Raw genomic sequence first — 13,152 nt, forward strand, 5'->3', positions numbered from 1 at the left:
AGTAATTACATATTCCAAAAACTTAACTTCTTCAAGAATTACTATAGGTATAAACTTGGTAATAATCACTAGCTTTATAGTATAATTGCTTTAAATTTCCATTTAAACCTTTAATGGAATTTGTGAAGTCTTAATATAATTTTAGTTTTTTAAAAAAGCCTATATATTCTTTAGAACTCTTTTGCATCATCACATCAGCTCTTACAAGCCTGAACATGTAGTCCATATGAAATCAAAACCCTATAATAATTAGTTGTTTATTGTCATTGTTATTAATGTTCATTAAATATAACCTTACCTAGCAAGGGACTATATATCCTTCCTTTTCTTTGTGCCTACTAATGGTTGTCTTAAAAAATATGTATATGTTAGTGTAAGAAACAGTGTTATCATAAATTCAAATACTGTAAAACAAAACCAGCTGCATTCATTATAAGTGCATTACTGCCAGGAACTGTAAATATGTTTTTGCCTGATAGCCTTTTGACTCAATAATATCCTGCTATCTCTGTTGGCCAGGCAACTTTTAAAACCGAGTCGAGACAGGTTATGATTTTTACAGTAAAACTGAGTTTCTGAAAAGTATCTTTTGAGATTCATAGTTTGGGATAATTTAAAATACAGAATATAGTTGTTGCTAAGGTGATTGAAAATCACCTTTCAAGACAAATAATAAAAAAGTCCAACACACTTTTTTTGGTGCTATTTCTATAAAATACACAAATGCAGACAAACCCTATCATATCATACCATACAAACAATTTTAATTGTGTAGTTACAGTCAATAACCACTCCTAGTCAGAACATTTCTGCATAAAGAAAATTGTGATACACTTATAAAAACAGCCAGCTGTAACAAAATAACTGGTGTTTTCATAGCAATAAACTCATAAAAAAGAAATACACCTTTATACAGAAAATTTATACAGCTGTAGCTTTAAAATTGATTGTAAACCAAAGGAAGACACATTGCAAACATCAATTATTTTCACATTAATTGCATAAGTTTCTAAGGTGATCTATTAGTTTGATTTACCTAAGCTTATTTGCATGATAGTAAAAATTGCATACAACAATAAGAGTGAAGCTTATAGTATGAATTGCTTGGATAACATAGAGCACTTTTTATAGGCAACTGTGTAAAGCACATTTTTTCTATTTAAAACTTTTAAGACACTTTGTTTTACTGCCCATCAAAATACACTTATAAATAGAAAAAAACCCAATATGATAACAAGAGAAGCAATATTACATTTAACAGAAACTTCTAAAATTAATTACAACATGATATTGAAAGATCTACAAATAAATAATGGGAAAAACCATGATTCACATTTTGTTTTCAAAAAAATCATATAACAAATGAAAATGAAAAAGATACAGTGACTTCTTACTTCTGAAAAAAAATCTGAGTTACGGCAGTGCCATATAATACAAGGCATTTGTTGGCATATGTGAACTTTAAACTGCATCCCACAGTCTATAGTTCTTTTGTAACATACAATAGAGCAAGAGTAACTAACTCTTCTTTTTTCTTTTACTTAAATAAATGTTAAGCTTTCATAGATCAAGTGTGGAGTGTTAACAATAACTGGGAAAAAAATAAAAACAGTAAGTCACAAATTAATGCTTGTCTGAAAGCTCTATAATAATAATAATAATAACAACAATAAGAAAAACAACCCACAGATATCATGCTTATTGGATACATGTTGATGTACCCAGTGAACACAAATTAATATGAAACAATCTTCAATGCTTCATTTCTATCTCTGAAGCAGTTTGTAAAATATCTAGTGCAGTCTGTATTATCCTTTAATTTTTTCAACTTTTGTGCAAGTTTTGGAAGATTCATTGGCCAAACAATGAATAAAGAGGTTGCTGACAGTATACAGGATGGATTTTTCTTTTTATTAGTAAGCGGTGATGCTGTTGAATAAATACTATTTTTATCAGTCTTTCAATACAGTATTAATGTCAGTGTTCCCTTCTACCGATAACTCATCTTCTAATTTAACTGAAAAAAGTGTGTTCGTACTTTTGTCTTGGACACCCTCTTCCAAATCCTTAAGTAATTCGTCTTCCTTATATTCTGCCACATCTACTTCCAAGCCTGAGTTATCTTTCAGCTTTCCATGGTGTTTGACATAGTATCGCTGGTTCTGAAAGAACTTGATGATGGTGTATTTCGGTAGATCAAGCTGAGCTGACAGAGTCTGGATTGCTTCTTCATCTGGATACAGGCCTACGTCTTGAATAAAACTCTGAAGAATGCCCAGAGCTTCCACAGAAATTTTTGTTCGTGGACGACTCTTCTGACGATTTTCATCCTCAGATTCAGCTGGTGATGCTACTGTTGGCTGCCTTGGGGGTAATCTGGGACCAGGCGGAGGGGGCTGCTGCTGCTGCTGGGGCTGCTGCTGGGGCTGCTGCTGCTGGGGCTGCTGCTGCTGCTGCTGATGGACAATGAGAGAAAAAGTTAAGCACACACATTGAGAAAGACGCTTTTGTTAAAAAAAAAAAAAAGAACAAAAAGAGTTGTCTTCACCCCATTATTTAGGACCAACCCTGTTTGGTCTCCACATAGATTTGCCCTTCCTTGGCTTAAATGCAGATAGCACATGGATAGAAATGTTAATGCTAACCATGGTTAACTAAACATTATCAATCTTTTTCAATCAATATTTCACACGTTAACCACTGTATTACAATCAAAATATCGATATATGCTACTTACTTTGGCATAAACATTCATGGGACTTTAAATGTTTGAATAATAAAAACAGCACCTTCAATCCAGTGGATCCAAAATCAAAGTGTAGGTATATATAGTATAGAAGAGAACTGACACTAGCATCTCACCATTTATACTGAACCTTGCCTAACATGCGCACATCAGCTATTTTGTCATACTCTACCTAAATGCATGAATCAGGGAAGATTTAGGTTAAAAAGGGGAAGGAAGATTAAGAAAAGTATGTGAGCCTGTAGATCATGCCTGATTTCTTCATTATGGTCCTTACCTATTATCTATTACAGTATGTTTGCAATGGATTAGTACTGAGTGTATCAGGGGAAAGCAAATCTAAGTTAGAAAAAAGAAGTATACTTCTTTCATGTTGCTCTTCTGCTAAAAAAACATATTCCCTAGGTGTTCACATTTGGTCCCCACTCAATCAGCCAAGACACAACTTTTTAGCCAGGTTTTAAATGTTAATTATTTTAACAACATTTCAATAATATTTGCATATGTTAATGTAGTTTAGTATTTTATTTTTATTTCATATTTTTGCACAATTTATATTAATAGTTACCTCAATGTTTTGAGAAAAACATTGAGAAAAAGAAAACATACAATATAAAGCAACAATATTTAGGAGGAGTTTGGGTAGGAACAGTCTAAAAAGGATTACCTTTAAATAGATTATTACAGGAAGAAAGATATACATACATGCTACAGTCACATATTTAAAACTAAATTGTTATCAGTGTTCCTTCATTTCTGTTACCTTTATTTGTAAACTCCATATAAACATATATTAAGAGTGAACTGAAAACTAGTCCTACTGACAAACAAAAGGGAGATGTCAGAATGCTTGGGAAAACTTGCACAAGTTTTCAGAAATAGAGAAATACAAACAAAAAATTCCTTGCAACTTCACCCCACAAGCTGAGAGGGACAGAGATGGAATGGAAAGAAATATCCAGAAGGACGAATGATTAACTGGATAGAACTCTATGCAGAACTACTCCACATGACAAGGTTATTTGCAGTACCCAGTAGGGATCAGCAGTAGATTAATCTAAATCTGGAATCAAATTGATGTGATATTGGCACTGGCTAACCAAAAAGCATTCTGCAAGGTGGGATATGTCAGATTCAGGTTCCTAACAGAACATACAATTCTGTATTAGATGCTGCCACAGAATACCAGTAAATCAGTGTGCCATCCTCACAACTACAAGATGGGGACTGGGGATCTTTTATGTCTTTCCTTTGCATCATCAAATCAAGATTGATGGAAAGTTAAACAAGAGCCAGTTTGGTCTAGTGGTTAAGGCACCAGACTAGAAACCAGGAGACTGTGAGTTCTAGTCCTGCCTTAGGCATGAAAGCCATTGGGTGACTTTAGGCCAGTCACTCTCTTTCAGCCCAACTCACCTCACAGGGTGGTTGTTGTGGGGAAAATAGGAGGAAGGAGTATTAGATATGCTCACCACCTTGAGTTATTTATAAAAATAATAAAAGCAGGATTGAAAAAATATATTCAAAAAAAACTTTGCCAAAAAAAAAAACTACTGCAAATATCTTTTTCTAAATTGGCAGATTTTGTATCTAGACCCAGTTCTACAGTTTCTATTGTTTGCTCAGAAACTGCCTCAAAACACAGAGGAATTTAATGTTTTTTTAAAAAATTGTCTCACACTATAAAAATCAAAAACACCTATGCCTATCTGCCTGAACCATGTATATTCCCCATTGAAAGTGCAGTATTGCTTGCAAATGTCATCCGATTCTATCCAGGAACACCAGATGACTCTGTGTGTGTGAGTGTGTGTGTGTGTTTCATATTAGCCTATCTTTAAAAGAGGGAGGCAGGGAAGGTGAACGTGGCGAACTACAGACCACTTAGTCTGACATCAATACTGGGGAACCTTCTGTCTCAGATCACAACTGATCTTTAACTCCTTAAAAAAAATGCAGTGATTGCTAAAAATCAGCATGAATTTGTCAAGAAAAAAAAAGGTCTTCCCAGACTAATCTTACTTCATTTTGTGACTGGATAGATTATCAGAATGCTGCAGAGATATATTAATTTCATCAAAGTGCTTGATAAACTGCCATAAAATATTCTGATTACTAAGCCATGACTTGATAGTATGTGAGGGATTCACAGCCAACTTGAAAAACTATACTCAGAGAGTGTTCATCAATGGTGTCTCATCAATGTGTTTTAGATCTTGGATTGGTGCTCTTCAGAATTTTTGTTTATGATATAGATGAAGAGGTAAAGGTAATACTTATGAAATGTGCAGTTGATACAACATTGAGTGAGATGCCAAGCACATTGGAAGACAGAAGCAAAATTCAAAATGATCCTCATATGTAAAAGAAGTGAGTTGAAAATGGCAGAAATAAATTTAACAGAGACAAATGCAAAGTTTCTCACTAAGGAAAGAAATATCAAACACACAGGTATGGAGGAGATACTTGGCTTGGTAATGGCATGTGTAAAAAGGGTTTGGAATTTTAATTGATCTCAAGTAAATATGAGTCAGTAGTGTGAAAAAGCTGCTAAGAAGCAAATGCTATTTTAGATTTTATCAGCAGAAGAGTTTTTCAAATAAATAAATCTAAATAAATAAATAAATCACAGTAATAGTTCACTATATTCTGCATTGGCCAGAATATAACTATGTCCAGTTCTGGGGATTATGTTTTAAGATCCTGAGAAACAAGTACCATACAGAGATGAGCAACAAGGATAACCAGTTCTCTTAGTCTATTATAAGGAGAGAACTGGGTATGTGTAGCTCTTAGAAATAATTGAAAGGGATTGAATATCACTTTTCAAGTATCTAAAGGGTATTTAAGGAAGGGATTAGGACTTTATGACTTAATGTTCCCTTCTATCTTTATGATTCTAAAAAAAGTTGCAGATATTTTCTTTGCATGTGTATATAAATCAAACAAGTACTTTGACACAGAATATAAACCAAATTCTGCATCCATTTTTTGAATTCTTACAAGCTTCATCCCATCAGAAAAATCTGCACCCATGTGTTTCAACCCACTTTGTCAAAAAAGAAAAAAAGAAAAGGAAAAAACCCTATGTATTTAAGATGATAATGACTGAGAAGCACAAAACTTTGGGTTTCAGAATCAGTTCTACATCAAATTAAGGAGCTTCCCAATTGCTCCAGATCAAATTTCTAGGGCTTTTTGTTTGTTTTGAATCCCCAAGTTGTAGGACCAACCAAATCTTATGATCAGAATACATATGTAGAAATTGCTTATTCTCAATTATATTTGAAAAAATACCTATTCTATTATGTGATATATTGGTGAAAGGGGAATATCTGATTAAAACGGCCTATGCTTTAAAATGGTTTAAACAGACAGGTTCCACTTGCTGGGGAAGCCTAACCATGCAAAATTAATGAGCAACACATTTTCTTCTAGAGATGTTCACTTTGAATGTGTAAACACTGACAGTAGAGGAAGCTGCCAGGTATCAAAGACATGGTCACTGAGCAGCCCCACTGTCCCTTTGCTTGCATGAAAACTATCATTACTCAAATTATTAGTAAACTTCAAAATCAGTATCTGTAAGCTAATTGTTTAATTTGATGTTTAGCTCATCCCGTAACTGCAGTACATAGTTTTCAAGAGTAACAGAACTTCATTCCTGCCTTGTGTGTTGAATAAATTACTGTAAACGAAAGATCCTTGTTTGTATGCTACATTTAGATTGGCAAATTGGTCCTGACTCTTTAGCTAGTTAAATCTCTACAATAAACAGTACAAACTTGGCACTTTTACCAACTTATTAAATTAAGAACAATATTTTGTTGACTGCAAATCTTATACTATATGACAATTAAAAATCAGAATATAATCAATACTCAACAATATTCTGTGATAAGAAGAATAAAAGGACAACACATTTAAATTAAAATGTGTCCTTAAATAAAGGACAGTTGCACATTCCATTATGTTACCATTTATTATTACTTACAACTGTAAGAGAATGTCTGTATGACAGTTTTGACAGTCAGCTAGAGCCAGAAAAGCCCAGAGACCTACTCAGGTATGAAGCTTAACATATCTCATAGGGTTTTAAGGAACAAAGTTTGTGTGTGTGTGTGTGTGTGTGTGTGTGTAACAATGTAGCTACCCTGAGAAACCTGGACAAAGTCCGGCACATGGATATAGTAAAATAAAAAGTGCTGATCTAAAATTAATCATTTAGAACACTTCTACATTTAGCATCAAGTAACACAATTCTTGTCTTTGGACAAATAATATAACTCTAGACCAGTGACGAGGCACTTGGGGCTTGCCTAATGCTGCTGAACTCCATGTTGCATGAATGCTGACCACTGGCTATGTTGTTTGGGCTCACAGGAACTGGAGTCCACAAGTTCCCATTTCTCATGAACAATTCTACATGAGTATATAGTCTCCATGTGTACGAAACATAATATCTTCTGCGAATATGGGGTCACTAGTACTGCACATTATGAAGGCAGAGTCTTGCATATTATGAGCAGATTTCTTAGCTCTTATGCTAGTGCTGTAGCCCAAGCCAGTCAAGACTGGATTTTTTATTATGCCTTTTGAGTTGGATTAGTTATAATTTTAACTGATGTTAATGTTTTAATTTATACTGTTAAGCTAGAGTGTCTTGAGTAGGAAGTGGGATATAAATAATACACAAATAAATAAATAATGCACCCACCCACGATTACTAGAACTAGTAGCTACTAATTTCAATGGGGTTTCATTTTATTAAGTATGTTTAAGACTGCAGATATTAGACTTATCTACAAAAGTCAACAAAATTTTATCAGCAGTGGGACAAATCTTGGGAATACATTGCTGCGTGATTATTTCCTTTTATTTCTACCAGTAGTAAGTGTATTCATATGTGTGATTTTCATGCATTTTCAGTAACATTTTGTAGTATAATCATTTGCCTACCATTTTTAGCTAAATTGTTCACTGTAAGCTACTCTGCTTCCACAGTTTTGAACAACCACTGTCCAATTGCTTCATTTGCTTTATTTTTTATACCACAGTTATGCTACTTTGGACTTCTGAAAAAGCTTTATAAATTGTTTTCTGATAAGCTTTATAAATAGTTTTTTGATAATAATATAAATGATTAAGAATTTTAGGGTAATGAGGTGACTCTCCATTTCTTGCAGAAAAGGAGAAAAAAAGGCTAATCCCACATTTTAAATAAAATAGACTTAAAAGACACATTTTATTTATGATTTATATTTAAACCCTGCCCTTTAAATACATTATCAGGATGGGTTACAATAAAATTAAGCCTCATCCATTCCAAAAAAGGCAATTTTCCCTGATCTGTTTTTTAAATGGAAGGAAACAGCTGGATCAAGTCCTGAAACCCCTCCATGTCTCTCCTTGACACATTAAACTTGTGCCAGCTCACCTGGGGAGCAGCACCCAGCCAAGGTCCAGTAGTCAGCAGGCCAGGTAAGAAAGCGCCTCTATGCTCTCCTTTCCCAAGGGTGGTGGGAGAGGGGCTCTAAAGGAAAAACAAACAAACATTGACTCATCCCAGCTTTCAAACTAGGTAAGTAAGTAAGTAGGATGAGAAATTGGGGCTGAAACTTCCTATTCTCTCTGCTTAAATGAATCATTGAATTTATTTTAATTTATTTTAAAAGTATGACACCTAAAATATCTAAGCATTGCGCATTTATAAATTATGGCCACATGTGAGAGGCGTGCATATGCACCATTTTTTTTATTATCACTTTTAGCAGCCCACCCAACTGCTGTTGTAAAAGGTGCTGAAAAGGAAAAATGCTTCAACCACATACATGTTATTCAATGAGTGACCACCACTTTTAAGCAACTCTTGCACGTACCCATTATTTTTTAAGTTTAAAAAGAACTTTGGGGACACAACATGGAGGACCTGCTGATTGGGGGATTCTAAAACGAATCTGCACACATGCCTTTGCATTGAGAAAAAAGTCACATATTCTACTGAAGATGAATGTTTTAATTCATACTAAAACATTTCTATTTAACAAAACAAGAAGAGGTAGAATGGTTTTTCTCTCAAGAATAAGTATTTTGTTTTCTTCTTACTCCTAAACTGAATTGGTCAAGGTAAACTAACCTGAATCTGCTCTGCTGGAACATGGATAATGTGAGAAGGCCGGTCGCCATGGTGATGAACTGCATTGCTTTCTTGTTCGTAAATGGCATCTCGTTCAGGCTGAGGAAGACTGAGGAACCTCCGGATCATTGACAAATTCTCCCAGAGAGTTCTATTCTCAGGTGAGGGATCTTCTTTCCAACGCAAGAGTTCACAAAGCCAGCCCTTAAGACAATTATCAGCAAAATATTAGACAACCTTATCAAAAACTTAGGTCCCAAAAAGCACTTTCCTTAGAAACTGAATGAATTGAGAACAAAGTAAACATCTTTGCACAGTTTTGTTTCATTTTTCTTCTTCTTGAGAATCCTATAGACATTTTATAGACAAAGTCTCAGTTATCAGATATCATTATAACTAGTAAATAAATGTCTACATTAAGATTAATACCCTTGCATTGCTGTTAAGAGAAAGCAACAGCAGCACATCATTATTCCAGGTATACAAGGAAAAATAACATGCTATTTTAGTTCACTCTACTATTGTATCTCCAATGCTGGCTTTTCAAATATAAGTCTGTATCTGTCTGACAGAAAAAAACACACCTGTATTACATTTTTATTTTTTAAAGAATCATGATGCTATTCTTTAATTCAGAATTAGAGAATGTATCCTATATCTAGCCTGACTGTAGACCTGGTTCACATTAATCATATAATACAGAACCTATTTGAAGAAACATTACTGAGCAGGGTATCCTCTTTCTTGTTAAGTGCTCAGATGGGCTCTGCAGACAAATCAAAACCTGTTGATAATTTTTTAGCCAATTCAGGTCTTCTGGTTTTGAAAAAAGATTTGCAAATTAGACTTATGATTTTAAGCATTATATGAACAAGACCATATTCTTCAACCTCTCCATATGCATGCAAACTTTCTGTAAAAGCACCTGCTTTAACCCAGATACGTTCTAGGGGAAAGCAAGCTTGAAAGTATGCCAAAGGATTGTCCCAAGAGAACTGTAGCAAATGCTAATTTCCTTCTAAAATAGATGCATAGATTTTTTTTTCCTTAACAGTTTAGCAATTGCCTACATGCCATCTTAAATTATATCAATAGCGTTATTTTTTTTAGTATTGAAACTGAGCAAACATGACAAAGAACACCAACGTTTAGTTTTATCAGTCTAAATGCATCAAGACAAACACTAAAACTGATACATAATTGGCTATGGCAATTTAGGTTTAAATGCTAGAATACTTTAACTATAGAATCGTTTAAGAATATTTTAACATTAAGTTTCTGTATTTAAATACTGCTTACGAAGACCAAGCCTCTAGGACAGTTTAAAATGCAATAAGAAAATTAAAACACAAGGAACAAATCTATAAAATCAGATTAAACTCTAACAACCATCAACAAAATCAACGAAAGCCTTGAGACTACAGGATGTTTATAAATCACAGAAGGACAGGGATAAATGGGATGGGCAACCACTGAAAAGGCCCTGGGAACTGCTAAGTATCAGAAATATGGAGTATAGTTTTTAAAAATGTAAATAAATGTTTTAGTCTGCCTAGGTTGTGAATTTCCATTGAATAGAGTGGAACAGTATGCTTAAGGTTTTCTTCTGGATTGATTCCTGTTAATGATGGATGACAAATATCCAGCACAGTATGTAATCCAGTGAAAAATATGTTTTTTTAATATGTACATATCATTTAGGCAAGAGGATCAGCATGCTGTCCCATTGATGCTACACATTTTGGACCATTTCAGTACAGGTAAACAAGCATCTTTGTTTACAAAGTTAATAAAAAATATTTTGAAAATTGCAACCAAGTTTAGAAAAGAAGTCTTGTTTGCAACTACTTTTTTTGGTTATAGAGCACAGTAAGCCAGCCAAGTTAGAACCTCTCTGCTATTCATTAAAGCAGCCCAAGATTTTTCATGTTTCTGTGCAAGCTTGAGAAGAAACAAAGACGCTACTGCTCTGAGGAATCCACTGCAGCTATTTAAAAAGCAACAGCATCCTTTTTAGACTCCAGTGGAAACCTGAGAAAAATCAGGCTGCTTTAATGAATTACAGCAGAGAATAGCTGTACTTGCATGAGATGAAGCACTTCTGAAGTGTTCATAGTACTATTACGTATAAGTCTGCCTTCTTTGTGTTTCAACCAGAATAAGCCTATGGTATCAGGAATATATGTATGAAGGGCAGAATTACCTGATTGGTAATGAACAATTTTAACAAGGGATTCTGCCCTATATTTAATTTTTGTGGACTAAAATCTTGATGCCATTTTAAAAAGTTATAAAATATGTTTATATCTACAAAGATATATTTGGCAAAATAAATAGATGGAACCTATCTATCTATCTATCATCTATCTTTAAAAACCTAGTCTGCATGAGTTAAAAAGCAATTCTGAAAAAAATCCACAAAAAAATCTACTCATTTAGAAAGTATTTTGCTCTTTTTGTCACTTCTATCTTCCAAGTGTCAACATATCCTTATTAATTGCCCATGACTGATAAAACATTTCCAGTAGTTTGCTATTAACCTTTGCCCTGAAATAATACTTCCAATTCCTCACCCCAAAATAGTGTGATGAATTGCAAGTTTAAATACAATCTGATTAGCTTTTCTAGGATGGTCCAGTAATTTTAAAAGATTAAAATGCAATGGTTTTTGACAAAATGTAAACCCAAAGTTAAAACATGAAACACTTGTTGTCTCATGTATTAACATCATAAAAATTAAATTATCCCTCATTTGCTTATAGGTTAACACAGTATTTAAACTTTTTGAAATGATATTGTGAGCGGGGCAATATACAATTTCATTTTAAATTTAAAACATAATATTTTTAACATTTTTTCCCAAATAGGCTAAGTCCATGTTTATTTAACGTATTAATTTCATAACGTTCTGAGATACCCTTTCCATCCTTATCCTTGTTGCAAATGGGAGATGCTTTTATAAAAAATTCTCTTGCTAGGCTTCAATTTGCATATTTTATTTGTTTAACAAAATGGCTAATTGGATTCAAACTCAGCAAACAATACAAATGAAAATTTAGAGATATAATTTGTAATATTTGTAACATTATGAAAACCACATCGTGCTTCAAATCTCTCTCACCGGGAGCATGTTCATTTGGGTAAAATCAAAACTGAAATGTGTGGCCTACACAACTGGAAATATGCTAGAAGCGAATGCATCACTATTTGGACTGACTAGCTTAATCCAGAACAATAGCTGAAATGTGTGTGGGCTTGTTTTTTCTCCATCGAAAATGATGTATTCATTAAAAAAGGAAAAAAAAACCCCATCTATACTGATATACAAAAACACATATGGAAGACTACCCTTAGGACTTGGTACATATTTGGGAAAAAATATATCCTAAAACGGCAGTCGGAACATCCTTCACTGCTGTGCAGTAACTCTGCCAGGCAGCATTGCACTGCATATAAAGAAGGAGCAAAGCAAAGCAAAATATAAACATTAGTCACATGTAAATATGTAGATGAACTTTCAGGATGTTACTACTTTTCAAACTGACAAAGTTTAATTTGACACCTTCTGTTCTAAAGCCTTTGTTTCTATTCAAAATCACGCCTTTAGCTGCTATCAATCACTACACTCTCTCCCTATTACTTAAGATACTGGCATGGGGCCTGGGATAAGCTGAAAATGCCATGCAGATGAATTCTGAGATAATGTGTTCAAACCTGTTATATACAACACAAATCCTGTAAAGTTATGTATTGTAAACCTACATTTATTGAGAAGTCAAGTTTTAAATCCATCTGCCACAAAGGAAAAACTGCAATGCACTTTTATAGTAGCTGAGTGACATATGTAAGACTCTTGCTACAGTTAGCGAAAAATGGTGAAAGAGAGGCAACTAAGTTTTTTTCCCCTTAAGAATACTATTAAAGAAACATAAGAAAATTTTAAAACAGCAGAAAATCTATTGCCAAACAATTCAGTGGAAATTATATCCAGTGCTGAGAAATTTTTGAAAAAGAAAACAGCAGCACTATTTAATTAATCTTTTTGCATCTTGTAATTGTAACAGACTTAAATTTCTGATTTCAAAAAAGCTTGGGTAAATTATTTAACCACAAACTGTTTGTGGTTCATTGAAACCAGGGATAAAAGTGCTATTTGGACAGACAGAACAAAGGGCTTCAAGCTAACCATGGCTGTAAACTATGACTATAAACCATTAGTATCTGTATCCCTATGCATTTTCTGATAAAGTTAATTCTTGATTCTTTAGAA

The 13,152-nt window shown here is 33.8% G+C and overlaps 1 protein-coding gene across 4 annotated transcripts in view; it reads right to left on the bottom strand.

The window, feature by feature from the left end:
• Positions 1–745: 745 nt before the first annotated feature.
• Positions 746–13,152, bottom strand: part of SATB1 (SATB homeobox 1) — a 100,967-nt gene continuing 88,560 nt past the window's right edge. Inside the window, exons 11-13 of one of the 4 annotated variants that reach the window (XM_088150767.1) lie at positions 8,883–9,086; positions 8,184–8,279; positions 746–2,456 (exon numbers count right to left, since the gene is read on the bottom strand). In XM_088150767.1, coding sequence (XP_088006893.1) covers positions 1,953–2,456; positions 8,184–8,279; positions 8,883–9,086 — 804 coding nt within the window. In that variant the 3' untranslated portion in view covers positions 746–1,952. The remainder of the gene's footprint in view (positions 2,457–8,183; positions 8,280–8,882; positions 9,087–13,152) is intronic. The other 3 variants (XM_088150768.1, XM_088150770.1, XM_088150769.1) reach the window with 3 other exon arrangements.

This window comes from Python bivittatus, unplaced genomic scaffold (genome assembly GCF_059951505.1).
Source record: "Python bivittatus isolate LINGU-HERP-01145 unplaced genomic scaffold, Pbiv_v1 ctg000610_np1212, whole genome shotgun sequence".
In the NCBI taxonomy this organism is placed as follows: domain Eukaryota; kingdom Metazoa; phylum Chordata; class Lepidosauria; order Squamata; family Pythonidae; genus Python; species Python bivittatus.